This window comes from Pseudopipra pipra, chromosome 2 (genome assembly GCF_036250125.1).
Source record: "Pseudopipra pipra isolate bDixPip1 chromosome 2, bDixPip1.hap1, whole genome shotgun sequence".
Classification (NCBI taxonomy): domain Eukaryota; kingdom Metazoa; phylum Chordata; class Aves; order Passeriformes; family Pipridae; genus Pseudopipra; species Pseudopipra pipra.
In genome coordinates this window covers 49608285-49627393 of record NC_087550.1, presented here as the reverse complement: position 1 = coordinate 49627393, position 19109 = coordinate 49608285, and the positions used below count along the sequence as shown (strand labels likewise).

Sequence of the window (19109 nt, the reverse complement as noted above, 5' to 3'; positions counted from 1 at the left end):
TGAAAATGAAAACACTGCTACTCATTTTTCAATGAAAAAATGCTAGATTTTTGGAGAGGAAAAAAAAAAAGGAAGTTTGGTCAGGAAGAAAAGGAGCAGTAGCTTTCTTCTGTAAGTTTATGATAAAACAGCAAAGTTGTACACCTTCAAAATTACTAATCATAAATTTAGCTTGTACTGTGCATTTAAGGCTGGAAAGAGTGGATAAACTACTTCTTGCAGCAAGAATTTTTGTCATTGACACCTAGAGAAACTGCAATTTCTCTGTGACCCAAAAATCAACATGACAAGCAAAAAAAACCACCCCAAACAATGCACTGTGCAGAAATATGGAGTTGAACATATACAGGATAAAAGACATACCAAACAAGTTGTTTTCTTCAGAGTGCCTCTTCCCAAAGGTCTTGTTCTGAAAGTTTTTATCCAGTCTGCTACTGAAGGACTGTGCAGCATTAATTTGTACTCCAGAACTGGAAAAACTGTCTTCCATAAAAGCTCTTGCACTTTCTACTGCCTCTACTTCCAAGTAATTTTTTGGAGTTTGGAGAAGATCAATATTAATTTCTGCTTTAGCAGGAGCATTGCACAAAATTGCTTCAGACTCTGTTTTCAACCCCTGATTCAGTTGCCCTTTTCCAGAAGACCTAGTCTCCTCCTGCTGAAAGCTATTTTTAAATGACGTTAACTGCTTGTTGTTCTTAATATATGGTATGTACTCAGGCACTTTGACATGGTGAGTGCTTGGAAAATACTTCATTTCCTCCGGGCAGATGCTTTTAAAGTCAGTGTCTTGATTGCAGCTTTTTTCAGTTTCGGATTCTGAGACCACCTTATCAGTTAAACATTTTGCATGTTGATCATTCTCTTTAATTGAACTAAGTTCATCTGTAATGCAAAGCCCACTACTCAAAAAATCATCAGACTCTTTTAAAATTGCCTTTGCTTTTTGATAGGCATCTTTAGAGATTGTTACCCGTTTTCCACTTGCAGTGCTGAACCCAAAAGCAGAATCTGAAACCAATTCAGTGCTGGCATTTTCTTCCCCTTTTGGTAATGCTGTCTGCATTTTCCTAGGAAGTACTTCAGTGTTCCTTTTAGACTTTTCAACATCTTCCTCAACTAAAAACGCTTCTTGTGCATGTGATGAATGATTACCTTCCATTTCAGAAAAGAGCTGTCTAGCTTTCCTGAGTGACTCTTCTGATAGTTGTACAGGTTTACCACTTGCTGTACTAAAAAATCCAAAATTGCTTGTAGAAGCATCTGATGGCTTTATCTGCTTATCTGGAACAGACAAGTGCTCTCTAAACTTAACATTCTGTCCAAAGCATTGCTTCTGAGAATCTGAAGCAGACTTTGCATCTGCAGATGTGTTTGTTTCTTGGTGACCACTTGCACTAGCACTTGCATTCACTTTAATAAATTGGGACGTGGTTGAATTAGCCTCTTCACTTGTTGCAGCATTAAAAGAATTAACAGAATTAGGACACTCAGCACGAATGACTGAAAATGAATTTCTAGCAATTTCTGTTTGATTAGTTCTTTGGTTAGGCTTAATTTCATATCTTACAGCTTCTCTGTAATTTTCTTGAAACATTTGTCTGACTCTTGCTAATGCACTTTCCGAAACAGAAACTGCTCTACCTTTTGCTGTACTAAACACAGTTTGTTTCAGATCACCCTTTTGCTTTTCAACATTAAGTGTTGTTTCTTTTAACCTGGTTAAATTGGTTTCATCATCAGGAAGGCTGACTAGTGACTGGTTTTGGCAAGCATTAACTGTGGTGCCTGTGAAACAGTTTGTATAAGCACAAGGTTCATTTACATGTTCTAATTCCTTACTGTCACCATTCAAATAAGAGCAGCTATTTTTTGAAGTTAAGAGGAGAGACTGATTAGATTTATTGCTATCCTCAACAAATAAAGCATTTTCTATATCTCCAGGCACACAATTATCTTCAAGGTCATTTGGTACCTTCATTAAATGCAGAGATGCAGCAGAGTGCACAGGAAAATCATCAGTGTCTTCTGAATCATTCTTCTTTCTTGGTGAGTATTCTATCTTTGTCTCTGGAGGTTTTCCATCTTCAGACAAATGAGCTCTGCTTAAAGCATCAGTCTTCTCTCCAGTAAGGGCTTCCAATTCTGACTTTCCAGGTCTGACACCAGCTTTTTTATGCACATGTAAAGTTACCAAACTTTTTTCACAACCTTCATCTAGATTCACAAATGTATCTACTTTGACAGGATCAAGAATCATAGCATGTTTAATGGGACTGCTCTCTATTGCCTGCTTAAACTGATCTCCAGGTTCTTCGGGAACAAGCTTTTCATTAAAATTAAGTTTTCCTGGATCACATTGAGCAATGCTTTCAATACACAAATCACAGTCTTTAACACAGTTTTTACCATGCTTCCTTTTCTTGATGAGAGTCCTAAAATTGTCATTATGTTCCTTTCCTACATCAATATCTTCTGCAAAGAACTGTTCTGCTTTAGCTAAAAATCCATCAGTGATTGCTATTTTCTTGCCACTAGCAGTATGAAAACCAGACAGATAACTCCCTTTCACTTCATTTTTTCCCACATCTAGCTCTTGTTTGAAAGGTATTTGATAATGATGGCAAGAACCTATTTTTATTCTGTCTTCATTCACTAACAGGTTCTTACCATGGCTGGTGTCTTCTTCCATATTTTTACAATTTGTTTTTTCTTCATCAGAGTTCTCAAAAACTTTTACATCTCTTTCTTCACGCTGTACACTGAGCAAGTGTAGAGAACCATCCAAAGCTGCATCAGAAATGGATGTATTACCACCAGCTGGAGTTCGAAATGTTGGTGATAAGCATTCATCTTCCTTTCTGTCTTCTCCTTTCTGATTAGGAGACCAGTTTTCCATTTCATGTGATATACTTAAACTATGTTCTTCTGCAGTCAAACGAGCATCTTCTAGACATGTTACATCTAATGATCTATCTTGCAAACTGCCTTCAACTTGATCATCTCCTTGATTTAAAAACTGTTTGGAAGTTTTACAACTCTGTTCATGATTTTTAATGGATGACAGACTGTTGTTATTGTTAATACTATTGAAATTAGCATTTTTAGTATCATTTATTGATATTTTTGTCTTACTTTCCATATTTTCTTTAAATGCTGTACTAGCATTTTCCTCACTCTTATTCTGTGCACGGTAGGAAACTGAACCTGTGTGAAAAATGGCATTTACGTTTTTGAAATCTGAAACACAAAATGCTTTTGCTTTGCTTTCTTTTGCCAGGCAGCTGAAAAAATTACAGTTAGAAGACATACACTCATTTAAATTGTGGCATCTATTACTGATTTCAGAAGATTTAAACAAATAGTTATCATCATCCAAGTCCCTGAAGAGCTCTGCAGATCTACTTAAAGATGCCTTAGAAATATTTATTTTTTTACCTCCAGCTGAAGTAAAGCCTATGAAATTAGAAAAGCTGTCCTGTTTAGCTATGGGAAAGCTCTCATCCGATCTTCTACTTTCATGTATGTCTAGGTTAGTAAAAGCAACCTTTTTGTCATTTTTATGGAAAACCACTGCATTTTCTTTTTCATATTCCACCACTTTAGAGTCTTCACTTGTATCTTCCTGCTGAGTACAATACTTGTCATTTTTCACTTGATATTCAGATCTAAAAGTGCTACAAAACCCAGCATCTTCCCTTGTTTCAGAAATATTTTCTACATTCTTTGTTCCATGTGTTTCTACAGTTCTGAACTGCTGAAAGGCATGACTTTGTATCATATTACTTTGCTTTCTAAACTGTGTAAATTCAAACTGACTACCTGTTTCTTCCAGGATACTAGAAAGTTCGGCAATTTCGGCTTCTTGGCTTGCTGTCAAGGTTTCATTTGCTTCTTGCAAGGCTTGTGGAGTTCTAGGAAAGCTTTTACACAAACCAACTTTATGTGGAATAAACTGTGTATTCCTGAGCTCAAGAAAACTTGTCTGTGAATCTAAAGAATCAGATAAGTTACTGCCCAACTTGCTTTCTGAATCTGAGAAAGGCATATTCTCCTTTTTAACTTGGCTTGAAAAGTTTCTGGCTCTTTCCACAGAAGAGGCTTCAAAGCATTCATTTTCAATATCCTTGAACAGCATTCTGCCTTTTGCTATACTGGCTTCAGAGAATTTAATCTGCTTATTGGAAGCAGTCTGAAAGCCACCAAAGCCTAGATTCAAACTGCATGCATTAAGATTTGCTGATGATTCCCCTTTATGCTTTAGGTTCTCCTTTGGCTTTTTGCTGGAATACATAGGTGCTACTTGTTTCTCTTCTTCCAAAATTACTTCATTTAAAGAATTATTATCTATACAATCTAATAATTCTTTAGCAATCTCTACAGCTACATTACTGAGAGCAGCTGCTTGAGGGCTTTCGTTGTTTTCAACTGACTTTGGCTCTTCATTGTTGGCTACAGCTTCTGAAAAGGCAGCTGCATCTGTTTGCTCCCCTTGTTTTAATCCAGTACTATCATTTTCTGAGCAGTTCATCCTCAAAGGTCTACATACTTCTCTACAGTCAACTCCTGACCTCTGGTCTGCAGCATGCCTTTTGTCAGGTGATAATTTATTGCAACAATCGCTACTGACTCCAGTTAAGCCAAAGTTGATCTGACTCAAAGTATTATTGGAACCGCTGTTTGTCGCAGATGTACAGTCATGGTGCACATCAATCAACTGTTCCTTATCCTTAGGAGAAGATCCTTCTTCTTCTATCAGGATTTGAGATGCAGCAGCTGCATTGTTTGCATTAGCACTCATGTCTTTATCTTCCTCACCTTTCCTTAAGCAACAGCTTTTAGGGAGAAATCTGGAACGCTTTCTTGCCATTAGGCATGCTGAAGTTAGAACTTTACGTTTTATATTTGAAATAATCTCACTATTTAAAGAATTTGTCTTGTCTTTCTGTGTATTAGATACTTCTAAGCATTTTATTGATGTAGCAGGTTGATCCTCTCTTGCATTTCCCCCCAAGTCTCTCAGGTCTTGTTGCTTCAGCCTATTGCTGAAGGAATTACTGAATGAGTTATCCGATATATCCATTTTTGAAGTACAACTGCTGAAATTCTTTGTCCTGGTATTTGTCTGCAAACACTTTCTCTCAGCAAGAAGAAAATGGTCTACAAGAGAAGATGTTACAGAGTAAAACAGGTTAATAAATTTATTCAAACACATGTAAATTCAGATTTTCACAAAATTTTGGCCCATTAGATCATTTCTACAGATGTTTAACCCTGGAACCATAAGTATCACTTTTGTTTTCAAATGAAAACACCTTGAAAAGACTAGAGATCTATTTAATCTAATTGTATTCTAATAGCCAGAAACAAGTGAGTTAGGCTGCCATTAATGCTATCAGGTAAAAAACAACAAATACATTTTCAGCTGTATTGAAATTTGAAAAGATGGACATCCATTCCATGTGTCTCAACAAAAGGATTTGTTTCAAACTTAAAATACTTCAACTCCTAATATTAAAGTAACGCTTCTAGCAGGAACAACAGCTTCTAAAAATAGGAGCGCCTGTTTGCTTTCATTATATTCTTTTTAAAACATTTTGTACTTTTGGAGGCAACAGATGTACAGTCTTAAATCCCCTAATTTTAGAAAAGTAACAATACAACTTTAACATTCTTTATGATCTTTTAGAAGTTATCAACTCAGACAGACTGGCCCTTGACACTGTGGATATATAACCAGCACTGACAAAGATAATTAAGCTTGTCAATTAGAATAATGGTTCAAGGGGAAAGTTTCTATTGCAGAAACTAATCTGAGAAAAACTAGCACAAGATTACCTGAAAATAACGTTATTCTTATCACTATATAACAGACCAATACTACATGTTGATTCCCAGTTGCCGAGCTACTTTATCACAAACACAAGAATTTATAAGATTTTATCTGAAACATTTACATGAAAGGTTCTTAACAAATAATGAATCCTCCACAAATGATGAAATGCTTAACATACCTTGTTCAACATCACTGGCCACTTGACAGCCTCTAAATTCATATGAATCAGATTCCGAATGGGGTAATGCAGGATGAATAGGTGATTCAGAGGTTACTTCTTTCTGTATTTTTTCTTCTTGATACAATAAAGTATTATTTATTGTATAAATAAATCTCCTGGATCTTTTTCTCAAGTTGGATAACATATTCAGGCTTTTAAAGCCAGACTTCGTAAGAGTATTTTCACTATTTATTAAATGTAGGTCATCACAATTACCTGGAGATGTGGCACTACATATAAGTGGGTGAGACAAAACATCAGTTACGACAGATTTAGAAGTTGTTTTTAAATGCTTGGAAAAGCTGCCATTGTAGATTACAGAATACTCTGTGACATTTGTATGTTGAATTAAAAAAGCGTTGCAGTTTAAGAAGCTCATTTTGGAAACCTCAGCTGCACGTCCTTTTACCAGCTTCGGATCTTGAACACTCAGAGACACAGCTTTTAATGGAGTTATTTCTGATGTTGGGCTGTTTTCAGCATTTTCCATTTCATAGCATTTTTCTGACAAATTGACACTCAATAGCCTTTCTGCTTTTATCAAGTCTGAAGTATTCCATAAAGATGTTTCTACAGCATCGTCCTTAGTCACTAGTACTGACTTCTCTCCTAAATTTTCCTCTCTATGCAAGTCAGAGGGTGGAGAGCTACATACAGACATCTCCAAGTGAGTTACGTCAAGGTCAGATAAGTTCAGTTGAGACCACTGGCTTGATGAAGGTTGCACAGCTTCTTTAACAGGCTTCTCATTCTTAAATGATTTGTGTGTTCTATAATCTTGCACGTCTCCTGAGATCCTAAGCGACTCCAATTCCTTTCTGTGTCCTGTTAAACAGCCATCTTTACCATCTCCTGTACCTTCACTGGTTTTTTGCAGTAAAGAACCGTTCATTTCAGTAGAGTGGCTTTTTTCAGTCCAGTTGTTTGTTTTCACTTCCTGTGAAATGCCAGTCTTTCTTCTATTAGGCTGCTCAGAGGGAACATCCTCCCTTCTGAGTGTTTTATCTGTGTTTATCTCACATTCCTCTACTGCATCCAGAGCACGTGGCATCAGCAGAAGAGTTCCACTTGTCTTAGTGGGCATGTTGAATGTGTCCTCAAAGCTATCCATCTCAACAAGTAAGCCAGCTAACATCTCTGACTCTAGAGAAGATGCAGAGGGAAAGAAATAAAAAAATTAAGTTTTAGGAAATAACTTAGGAACAGCATTGGGTTTTTATAGGTAGATACAGCTTTCAATTTTATAGTCATTACCTTTACTCAGGAGCAAGTTTGTAAAGATAAATTTAAGCAGCTGTTAGAGGAAACAGGAGGCAAAGTTCATACATGCAGATGTATGTGGCTGAGGTTTCCAAGATGAAACCCAGCTTCTCAAAAAAGTTTTTTTTTTCCCCCTCCAGAGAGGACAGGAGCATGAGTGGTAAATTTGACAAGAAAAATATCTAGATTTTTTCCTTCCAAAATTTATATTGCTGGTAGGTATCAGACACATTAAGAAGTTGCCTATTTTTATCTATAACTGGGAGCTAAGGAAACTCTTTTATAACGATTAATTTATTAAACTGTCTTCTGCTATGATATAGAATAGTAAAGCTTCCAGAAGGATTTAGAAAATATTCTCAATCTCTTAATTGATTGGGAAGCTTTTAGGTAGTTCCATGATCAGCAAAATATTAGAAAAATAATGAGAATTTTTTGTTTGTGCACAGATATAATATGCAGTGGGAGAAAAATAACCCAAACTCTACTTTGTAGACAGTCTTACAAGCTTATACGTACGAAATAAAAATACTACCCTCTCAAATGTCTGAACCAAGACCCACCTATCAGTACAGTCCACATTAAAGAATATAGCTAGGTTTTATTTGAAGAGTACTTTTTAAGGCTTTTTCATATCAAAGAAGTCATAATGAAGTACCTAGAAAACACCACTGTCTTGTTTTCCTTGGGCATATAACCAATAGCTTAACTTTTTCCATAAGCCTTTTTCAGGCACAATTTCTGTAATTTAAAATTCTATAAGTTTCTCTTATCAGAATTTTTAAATAGCCTCATATCCAAAAGATTTTCCAGCTTCCCAGTACTTGGTCACGCACATCCAATTAAATGTAATACATCCATTATGGGTTCATGCTGACACTGTAGGCAACAGAACAGTTACTCATTCTCTTTACTTTCTATTTTATGCCTAAGTGGCAGAAGGTTTCACTAAAGGAGATCTCAAAAAAGAAACTGCAACACTACAGATTGAGTGTACGGGTCCTTTTCCCTTACTAAAGTATGTGCCTCTGAAGTAATTTCTGTGTCCATATTCTTTCATCCTGTAATAATTTGTCAGTAGGGATTTCTAAGACATAGCTTATTTCTTTTTACTTAAACAAGAGACATTACCTTTTTTGGATTAAAGAAAACCAGGATTATCTGAAAGATTGTACAGATACTGTCTCAAACTGTACACTCATGTCAGGGGAAAAAAAAAATCAGGGAAGTTCATTTTGACTTCTGAACTCACTGGAAGGTGATATTATTTGATGATTTGATATATTATGATCTCTTATTTTCTTTAACTGAAACAAAATGTATACCTAATAAAACCAATAGCATTTCATGATCATACAATACTATTCCAGAGAAAACCAACATTTGAAAGCCACAAACATGGAGGTTTGAGCTGTCCTTCTTTTCACATTGCATCTTCAGATACCAAGTGAACTATTATCAAAAAGGAAAGACATAGGAAAGAAAGAAAATTTGCAAGTTATTTTGTACTTTAAGAGAAATGGTTTTCTTCCCCCTCTTGTTTTATTTAGACATTGTTTTAACTGCCCTTCTCTACTGTAGTATGCAATGTAATAAGACATACTGGAACACAGACCAACACATTAAGTTGTCCTTAATTTCCAAAAGTATTTTACCGATTACAATTTACTTGAATAGGTTTTCTATCAAACATATTTTTTTCAGGACATTTGAACCTACCATATAAAAATAGCGCTGCATATCACTCTACAAGCAACAATGCCTCCTGATCCCAGCATTCTCAGCCCTCCTTTTCAAATTCTAAACTGATTTTTTCACAATTCTTACACGTACCACCAAACTTTTTTTTAGGGCAGTCCGTTCAATTCAGATAAGGAGACATACAATCCTAAGAATATATTGTCCTGTCTAGCTTGTGTGAATCCCTACAGCACCCTTTTACACCTGTACACGTTGAACAAATTTCTGGTAATATTCTTCCCTTCTACCATAATTTCTGAACTAAAATCAAAAAGTTCCCATTTGTCACATTTAGAATTACCTACTTTGAGGAGGTGAAGTAAATGAAGAAAGGATATAACAAGATCAAAAACCAAGCTCACCACAGAATAATGAGTGTTGGGGTGAAACTTCATGACAAAGCTAAACCTATTCAATACCTAGAAGCAGTAGTCTTGCTCCCCCTTCAGCCTGTACCACTTCTCTCTGCTCTTCCACAGTCTCATGTCTTCAGCTACAGTGAGCACATTTCACAGTACTACTCTGGTTGTCATCCAGCTTAACCAGGACAGTGATCTAATTCACTGACTCACCAGACATTCCCTTTTTTAAGGCTACATTAGTTTGACAAAGTTGAATTAATTCAGGAAGTGGGAGTAAGTACACAGCTGGCAGAAGAAATAAGCCATAACGGCAGCCCAAGACATACAATGTAGATTTATCCTCAGTCTTGCTTCACAGTATACTTAGTAGGTAAAGCATCAATGCATACCCAAATCTTTGCCATCATCTTCAGCCTTTAGCTTGACTGCCTCTGGTACCAACGGTATACTTGTATCACTTATCTCAAGACATTTATCACAGTTGGAAAAAAAGTTGTGCAAAATCTGTAAACCAAAGACAAAAGCTGTTACAGTACGTACCAGTGAGTGTCACTTTAACAGTAAAGCATGCAATTCTAGACATTTACTGCAGTACCTGAATAATGCTGCATCTCTTAAAACGAAAGGTAACATTTTCACAGGTACACTTGAAAAACAAATAAGCAGGTAATCCCCATTTTCGATGCAAATCAGGTTTCATTCTGCAGTCAACTTAAGGGCAGTGAATGGGTTCAGCAGCTTACTATAAGCCTCTCAAAAGGGAACAAAGGAGATACGAGGAAGGACAAAGACATTTTGCTTATTTTAACTTGTAACGGTTTGTTAAACTGTAAAGTTTCAGGTAGTTAAGAATCAAACTTAACCTTATAATTGAATCCTTTTAGTGCCATCCTCAGTTTTCAGTCTGAATAATCATTCAGCTTTCATATACACAGAGTGAAATTACAATTATGCAAGAACTCTCCCTAACGGTATCAAAGGACTGAAATTAAAACCCAGCTCTAGGTGTAGTGGTTAAGCACAAGAAGTTATTCTCAATGAATAACTTCCAAAAGGTTTGACAGAAGTGGGAGAAAAACAAACCAACCAACCCTCACATAAGTAGCACACTGCAACTCCTAGGTTTGATTTCTCTCTGAATAACACCCACTGCTGCTGAATCCAAGTGGTTTCGGTGCGTTTTTTTTTTGTTGTTGAATTTTTTTAATAAATACAGCAAAAACCATTTCTCAAATAGGGTTATTTGTGAAAATACAGTGTACAGCCATGTTTTGCAAATTTAGTTTTGTCAGCAGTAACTTTAAAAACCATCCAAAGAGGAGAGCTTAAAATGAAAATGACAGAATTTTTCATTCTTGGCTCAAGGAATGTTAGCATGTAACCAAATAGCTTAACTGAAAGAAGAACATAGCTCTTAAAACTACTTACTCTATCTGCTCTTCCATCTTGTTGCTTTGCTTCAGAAACAGAATCATTCTCTCTAGCTTTAGGAGAAAGACAGACAAATCAATTTATCTTCTCCCGAGTGATCTGCTGAGTGTGTTCAAATACAGTTGTGTTTTGGGAGGGTTTTCATTGGATTATTTTAAATGCCACTCAAGTCTGTGAACAAAAAAAACTACTAAAAACTAACTAAAAGTCCTAACTAAAGAGTCCTACAGCACAATACACAATACACTCCAAATCACAGGTTGTGATTTCTGCTATGTAGGTAGATCAGTTACCACCCCGAGAACATCACTACTCATGTAGTTATTCATGGCACTACTAATTATTTTTTTCTGCCCAAGGATCTGGATCAGATCTTTGAGTTAGGAATTTGTTTTTGTTTTTTTCCCATTACCTCCCAAAACAGCAGCAATATTTTTTCACTACATTACAAAAGGAGAAACTGAACCCTATTTTTAAAATGCCTACAGAGCAGTATATTATAATGACACGTTTCACAGGCTCTATGTAGCAGCCAAATAGTTTGCTCTTTCTTTTCGCAGGTGTCAGATGGGAGAGAAGGACCATCACTATTGTAAAATCCTAGGATCATCCGAGAAGGGGGAGAATGAGAGCTCAAACCACAGCTCACCTCCCAGAACATCATTATTAATGCATGGGTACTTTCCCCAGCCTTTCTTTACAGCTCACATCTTTCTCAACCCATCAACACCAAAACCGGCACAATTCAATAGCCCTGTGAATAGTATCAGCTCTTCCCTCCCAAAAGAGATTCCCAATTCTAGCATTCATTCTTAATATGCTTTATACGGTGTATCAGTTTGGCCTGGCTCTCCCCCCAAGCCCAAGCTGTCTCCTACCCCCTCCCACTCTCCCCAAGTGAGGGAAAAAAACCCGAACCACTGGAAAAAAAACTGAAAGAAGTTCAAATGAAACAGGATTATATCAAATATTTATATATATATTACATATACTTACAATTATATCTACAATTTGAATATATTATACACAACAGGGAACTCCCGAGGGGGAAAAAGGGAAAAGGGAGGGGGAAGACAGGGATAAAAAGAAACCTAAAAAACAAATATCTCCTAAATATACCTGCTAATAGAGAGCTAATGAATAAATATAAAAACGAATTAAATACTTCCCTGAGTGGGACAGCAGAGCTGTGCAAGGCAGCAGCCAACTCCCCCACGGCTCCCAGAGAGACCGGAGATAATGGCAGGTCTGAGCAGCAGGCCCTGGCCTATACCAAGCAAAGCCCGTCTACAGAGAGACCTGTCGCCTTCAGTCACCGCAAGAGAGAAGAGAATGAGCTCTCTTATCTGCACCTTTTTACGTGTTGTGTTACGGAAAGGAATGATATGGAATACTTCCTTTGTCACTTTTCTAGTTCCTTCCTGGTTACAAGCTGGTCTCCAGGAAGGCCTAGGGTGAAAACTATCACATATGGTCTATACGCTTTATACAGTGATTGCTCTTTTTCATGTTGTTAAACTATGTCAGGAGATAAGCAGACATCCAGGTCTTCCCATTTGCATCAACAAGTCATACAGTCAAATTTCATTTTGCTTATCATATGCTAATGAAATCCCCCTTTCAGCAACACCTTAGGTTGAGGGTTGATATTTAGCCACTGTTAGTTACCACTGAAACAGCTATCAACCATTCATTTGTGCGGCTGTGCAGTAAATGAGTTCCGGGAATTGCCCTGTCCAAACAATCCAGGAAATATGGTCTTGAATTGGATCAGTATCCCAGTCTGTCTCACTGCATTGACAGGATGGCAGTCACAGTGTGAATGGTTTAAAATGCTGAAGTCAACGCTGCTGCTGGGAAGTTTACTCCACAGGCTACCTACTTAGACTTCATAAACATAATGACTTAGCCCAGTAGTATCTAGTTTTGTGATAGTGCAAAGAAAACATTATCTAATCCTCTTCCTATGCTTTGCTATGTTATTTCTAAATTTATATTCCTTAAACTCTCATACAAAGGAAGAAAACTGTTTCTGTTTAGGGCTGCATTATTTAAAGTCACCCACTATGCATCACTGTCAGAGTTCTGTCTTTTTTAATTAGAAAACCAAACAGTTCCCACTCGGTGAACTTCCAGTGTCAAACCCAGAAGTTTTTAACCCTTAGCAATTGTTCATTCTTAGAAATACCTCTTATCACTGTTTCACCAAGTGTAGGAGGTGTGGCTAAAGAACTTGACCAGGACATATCTGGATCCACTTCTGCTCCCAGACTTTCAGAAATACATTTTGGAGTTCTGACCTAGAAATATATTTAACAATTATATATATATATTTTCTATGCAGAACTCTAAACGTATTACTCAGGAAAAGGAAACAAAATGCATAAATAAAATACATACCTCCAAAAGTTTTGGTGTGCAAAACAAGCTTCCATATGGTCCTAAAAAAACATTATGTAAAAAGGACATTAAATAATAATTAAAAAATAAGGATTTTTATCTAGAGATATAAAATACTTTGTAGAACCAAAAAGAGAAAATACAAACCAGGCATAGTATTTCTCTGAGGTGTTCTATAAGTATTCCTTAAAATAGCTGGACTGCAAAACAGAATAAAAATCAAAATATTAATTTCACGTCTCAGTTTCTGAAAATAATGAAATACTTCAATATATTACATATATTAACAACTCCATTATTTTCTTTCTTTGCAACCATGCCTATTTCCCTGACTAGATAAAATGCAGATTTCTCCTAACCATCAGTCAGTATTTTAAACCTTACTGTAAGTCTATTACAAACCATAAAAAGTTTCTTTTGTGAAATATGTTAATTTTCAGTAATAATTTTTCTGACAAGTAATAAATTTAAATACAATCATGCACTCTGTAATGTGCTGCATGAAACCAGGCAAATTGGATTAACTGATTTTAATTAAATGATTATTTTAACTGGTTTTGTAATCAGTAAACCTGAGTACTTTGAAATATAGACATTTAAATGTCAAAATCAAGGCTATTACTAAAAAAAAACTCAGTAAATACTATAAATAGCTTTACTACTTGAGAAGCACATGATACATCACTACCACTCTTTCTCTGGATGTTGAAGATTTGGAAAGCTGAAATAATGTCAACAAATGACATATTCCAGCTGTGAAAGAGTAGAAAAATAGAAAGGAAGATCACCTAAAATCAAGGAAATTTTCAAAATTAGCTTGTGCTTTATTTTAACTCACTTAAGCAACCCAAAAGTATCATAAAACGTACCAGACATACAAGATTATTCACTGCTATGAAAAAGTTAACAGTCAAATACGGTGAGTTTAATATTGCTTTTTGCTTAAAATCTAGTTTATTTTTCATTTGTCTTGACATATTTACCATACCTAGCAGCAAGACAGTTGTGGCAGGTACCAGGAGGAGAAGCCAGTATTTCAATTTCTTGGTCTACTTTCCTTCTTCTGTTACTTGGGCTTATCAAACTCTCTCCGTCTACAACACACAATATAATAATCAACACAACTTTGCAAAACTACAAGTAATAATTTCAATTTTAAAGCCTCAAGACAAACTTTAAAAAAAAATTACGCAACATCAATTTTAGTTAAAAAAAAAGCCAACCCGAAAATCTTCAGAAACAAAAACCCAATGGCAATTTCACCTCTAGTATTTTAAATATATTCAAATTTTAAATCCAAACAATGCTAAACATGTTTCAACTGCACAGCTGAAAAAACCCTCATTATGTCACTTTATTCACTTGATATTATTAAAGTAATTTTCAGTACTGTGCCTTTCTTATCATTGCAGAAGTTACTCTTAGAAGGAACACAATACATGCAAACATACACCTGTATCAGCTTTCCCTCAAATTTACTAAGTCATACACTTCTTGATTCTTAAGCAACATAAAGCAAAAATTATTTCTTGAACTGTTGCTAGTCCTTGCCACTGGCTGCAACAGCTATTTTTTATAAGAAGCAGCTCCAGGCAAAAGAGTGTGTGCCCACCACTGCAGCAGAATCCTCCTGAACAGTGAGCCCCTTACATGAACAAGCATCTACTCAAAGGAATCACTACTCAGAAACTTCCAAACTACTTTAATATAAGAAACTTCAATTTCTGCATTTCTCTCTGCTTCTGAGTTCCTGAGCCCACATTCACAGCACAGCTGCGTCCCAATACCACACCAAGGTGAAATCCACCAGCTTCCACCCATGCTCGTTTTCACAAGAGGAAAAACCTAGATTACAGGAGCCATTTGGATCTGACTAAGAAAACTGGAAGACCTCAGGCCAGTCACAGGTAAACTCTGCACAAACACAGAGCAAAACTAACCATTTTGGAACAGAAGAATCGTAAGGTTCCTTTGTTTGCCACTTATGAAACGCTACCAAAAATTCCCTAGGGACTTAACACTGTGACATCCAAACAGCTACATTTAGAAGAAACATGTTCTCAGCTGAGAATACACTGAGCAGAAGTTCAGCAGTAAACTTCAGAAAAACAAAGATGGTAATGATATTCCATGGAAGCACTGTTATAAAGTATGTCTGAACAGCAGCACAGTTCTGCCGCTTTAGAGAGTTTGGTTTAGGATCTAAGAACAATAAATGGAGTCTTGTGTTTGTCTGTAACCTGTTTAGAAAAGCTTATCAGAAGGGCACAGACACAGGAGATGCACAAATCAGGTGCTTCAGGAATGGGGTTAGACATTCTCCCATAGAACAGATATACATTCTTGAACACATTCTCCCTGGAAAAAATTCTCTCTGTCCAAGGAGAATGAGTACATCCAAAAGGAGCAGCATGATGTACTTTCATGATGTACTTGGGATTTGGAAATAATGCAATGAGAAGTACCTCATGAAATTCCTATTTTTCCAAATGGAAAAATACAACTTCTTTCTATGACAGTTTTAATAACTCAAAGAGCTTAGTGCTTCCAAATTTTTCCAAGAAAGGTTACAGAGTGCCCTAAGATCACGTCATATTTCAGCATGGTAAGTTCTCTCTCTTGAAAAGATTTTCAGAGATTTTGCATAAAACAAAAATGAGACGGCTGAAAAAATTCACTCTGATTCTCAGTCAAAAGGTTACACTAATAAGCTCATATCTCCTTATATTAACAGTATTTAGAGTATTTGGACCACAACAGTATCTTTTATACAGGGAATTTTGTGTATTTATTACCACTTTATCGCAAGGTTGAATTAATTAAGATTTATTCTCTATTTTTTTAGATGATCTTCAGAAGACGACTAAAATAAGCTTTTTAGTCACACAATTCCTACAACAGCATTACCTGTTACCGTAACATCATCAGCTACAACAGCAAAAGGTAAAAAAAAAGTATTTTGCTTCTGAAGGGCACAAGCAGCCTTTAAGTATCACTTTAAAAAAAATTACTCACTCGTTCTGTTTTTTTTCTGATCCAGTTCTTTTTCAGGAGAAGAACAAGGTGGCAATACTGCATTTTGTTCTTTAAAGATCAGTGGAGTTGATGCCAGCTGAGTGTATGTAGATGGTTTTGTCCTTGGAGTTTTAAAAGATGTTTGATCAAGCCAGCCAGAGGGAGCATCAAGCTCTCCAAACACTTTAGGCTCATATGGTGGTGCTTCTATGCTGAGTTCTTCAAACCAGTTGAGGCTGATGGGCCCTAAATCTATGAAGAAAAACATACAGAAAACCATATGAAATGAAAAAAAGATTCTACGTGCAGGATTTGAAAATACATTAGGCATTTAAATGCTAACAGAAAAACACATTGCTCCTTCCATTGTCATATTTCTGTTTATTTTGTTTCTACATGGCTTTGAACTCTGATACCCACAAAACACGTAAGAATGTCTAACCAATTTCTCAGACAATTAAGAAAACTAACCAAAGAGCACAAAAACATCCAGGTTTTTTTTAAATTATAAGTATACTCTTTCTTATTTTGCTCAGACTGGCAAGTTAAACAGGTTCCTTTTAACATTAGCAACTCATTAATAATTACAACAGGTGCATTTGGCAAAAAACTAAACCTGGTCTGCACGTGGATATATATGGACATAGCGGCTAAAAAAGCAAGTACAAAAACTAGCTAAGCACATGTCATGAAAAAAAACTACAAATAAAAATTTAAAGAAATCTACAAAATGCAGATACTAGCAAATACAGATTAGGGGCCAGAGCAGCAGCTAACAAGTTGCACAATGCCTTCCTACTGAACATACAGCAAATGTGTATAATATATTGATGCACAGAAAGCAATCCTAATAAAAATTATTTACTTTGGAGAAGCTGTACCTGATTCACTGCAATGGGCCTTAAATATTTCAAAAAAAGTTGGTCTTTCCACAGGTTTGTAAGCCATTTTCTTATCCATAACATTACTGGAACAGCTGTTGAAAAGCCTGAGAAGAAATAAGAAAACACTTTCATACAGTGCTCTTCCAATGTGGCACTGCAAGTCCTAAGCCTGCCTTCTTGCATTTCTTGGTGTGTCATTACCCAACTTACTTAGCTTTAAGACTGTGATGTGAGTGTTTAAACACCACAATGATTAACACGGTGCAAAAAAAGCAGGAGCAGAGAGAATTATACTGGAGATTATAAAAATACTCAGCAAATACAGGAGAAAACCAAGATGGAAAAGGCAGAACACTTGTGAGGCATTTTAAAAACAAATCAAAACTCCACACTCACTACTATAGGCTGGGGTGGAATATATACTATTACATATATACTCTTTACAACCGTTATATAACATGTGTCAAGAATTTGATTCAAAGTTGTCTTCAAGTGGAGCAGACATCGCCAGTTTCACAATTCTGTTAAAAAACAGGTATAAATAAGACTGACGTAGGACTTCACCGTTTAGTACGTTTATTGCTTCGACAGTAAAATCAGTTTCCCTGGCGATGATCGCGTTACACGCGCTGCCTAACCAAAACCATGGGAAAGCAGGGCATTTTAAAACAGGGTAAGGGCTGCCCTGAGACAGAAAACCAAAGAAATTAAACACTGTCTCATAAGCACATTTTAAAAAAGCGATTTGACCTGTCCACGCTGCTCCCGGTGAGGGAAAGCTCCTCCCGGGCAATGACACAAGCGCGGAGCGCGGCCTGTGCAGCCGCCCCCGGGTCTCCGTGGGGCCTCAGGGGATGAGCCCGGTCACCGGACACCCCCTTCCACACCCGCGGTGACCGCAAACCCCCGGCGGGCTGTGAGGAGAGGGGAGGGACTCCCGTGGAGCAGCGGGGACACCGCGGGGCAGGGCCGAGCCACACGCGGGGCCGTTACCTGCCGGCGGCCCCTCGGGCGGGGCGGTGACCGCAGCATCGCCTCACGCAGGGACGGGGGGCAGAGGAGGGGACGGGAACAACCCCCACCCCGCCGCCCCGTTCGAAGCTTGGCGCCAACACCCCCCCCCGCGCCTGCGCACCGGGAGCATCCGCCGCTCCCGCCCCCCTCCGCATCCACCTCACGGGAAGGAGGCGGCGAACCGGCCCCGCCTCTCCCGCACGGCGGGGCACGGGCAGGACGGGGCGCCGGGGAGGCGTGGTCCCTCAGGGGACTGATGGTGAGCGACGTCTCTCAGGGGCTGGCTCTGCACAGCACACAAAGGGAGCGTGTCCTGAGCTAGGGTGGCAGCCAGCAGCTTCACTCAGCGTCCTAGAGATGCGAGAAGTGAAATAGCACATCCAAGGCTGACAGGACCCATCCTGCTGTGCAACAGCAGCTAACGCCGACCTCCCAGGAAAAGGCTCCGGGGGGCTCACCGTAAGTGGCACTGCCATCACGGAGTGTCATGGCCTGTGCAAACCTTAGCTTTTCAGGTGTTTTTGTAGGCCTTGACACGTGAAGTTATCGTCATGGTTGTTGATGTTACAGTAGAGAATGTTATCCTCCACATACATGCCCATTTCCATTTTGTCTCTTAGCTTCATCAGTGAGTCCATGCAGTAACTTCAAGCTGGCTGTAACATTCTTGTCACCAACTTTGAGTTAGCCATCATTATTTTAGCTGGATGTTCATCTACGCTGGTCTCATAAAGGGGTTTCTTCCTACCTCTCTATACCAGTCCTTATTTTACACAGTTTTATCACATCATCTGCTTACTCATCCGTCACTTTCTTCGGGTTCTTGTCACAATAATTTTCCATATCCTTCCTTCCAAAAATTTTAACTTGCAAACTTGCAGTGTTGTGGGGAGTTGCAGTAACTGGTTCTTCCCAAAGCATTTTAGAAGAAGCCAAACCTTTGCTTT

General features: G+C 37.6%; 1 protein-coding gene across 3 annotated transcripts in view; it reads right to left on the bottom strand.

Moving 5' to 3' along the window:
• Positions 1–18395, bottom strand: part of BRCA2 (BRCA2 DNA repair associated) — a 37844-nt gene extending 19449 nt beyond the window's left edge. Inside the window, exons 1-11 of one of the 3 annotated variants that reach the window (XR_010428297.1) lie at positions 18142–18395; positions 17146–17252; positions 16265–16516; positions 14238–14343; positions 13397–13449; positions 13250–13290; positions 13038–13149; positions 10847–10902; positions 9808–9922; positions 6015–7199; positions 364–5160 (exon numbers count right to left, since the gene is read on the bottom strand). Coding sequence is in view for 2 of the 3 variants with exons in the window: in XM_064645491.1 (XP_064501561.1) it covers positions 364–5160; positions 6015–7199; positions 9808–9922; positions 10847–10902; positions 13038–13149; positions 13250–13290; positions 13397–13449; positions 14238–14343; positions 16265–16516; positions 17146–17252; positions 18142–18317 (7000 nt within the window). In the remaining variant the exon portion in view is untranslated. Of the gene's footprint in view, positions 1–363; positions 5161–6014; positions 7200–9807; positions 9923–10846; positions 10903–13037; positions 13150–13249; positions 13291–13396; positions 13450–14237; positions 14344–16264; positions 16517–17145; positions 17253–17898; positions 18090–18141 lie in introns of those variants that run through there. The other 2 variants (XM_064645491.1, XM_064645492.1) reach the window with 2 other exon arrangements.
• Positions 18396–19109: the final 714 nt, after the last annotated feature.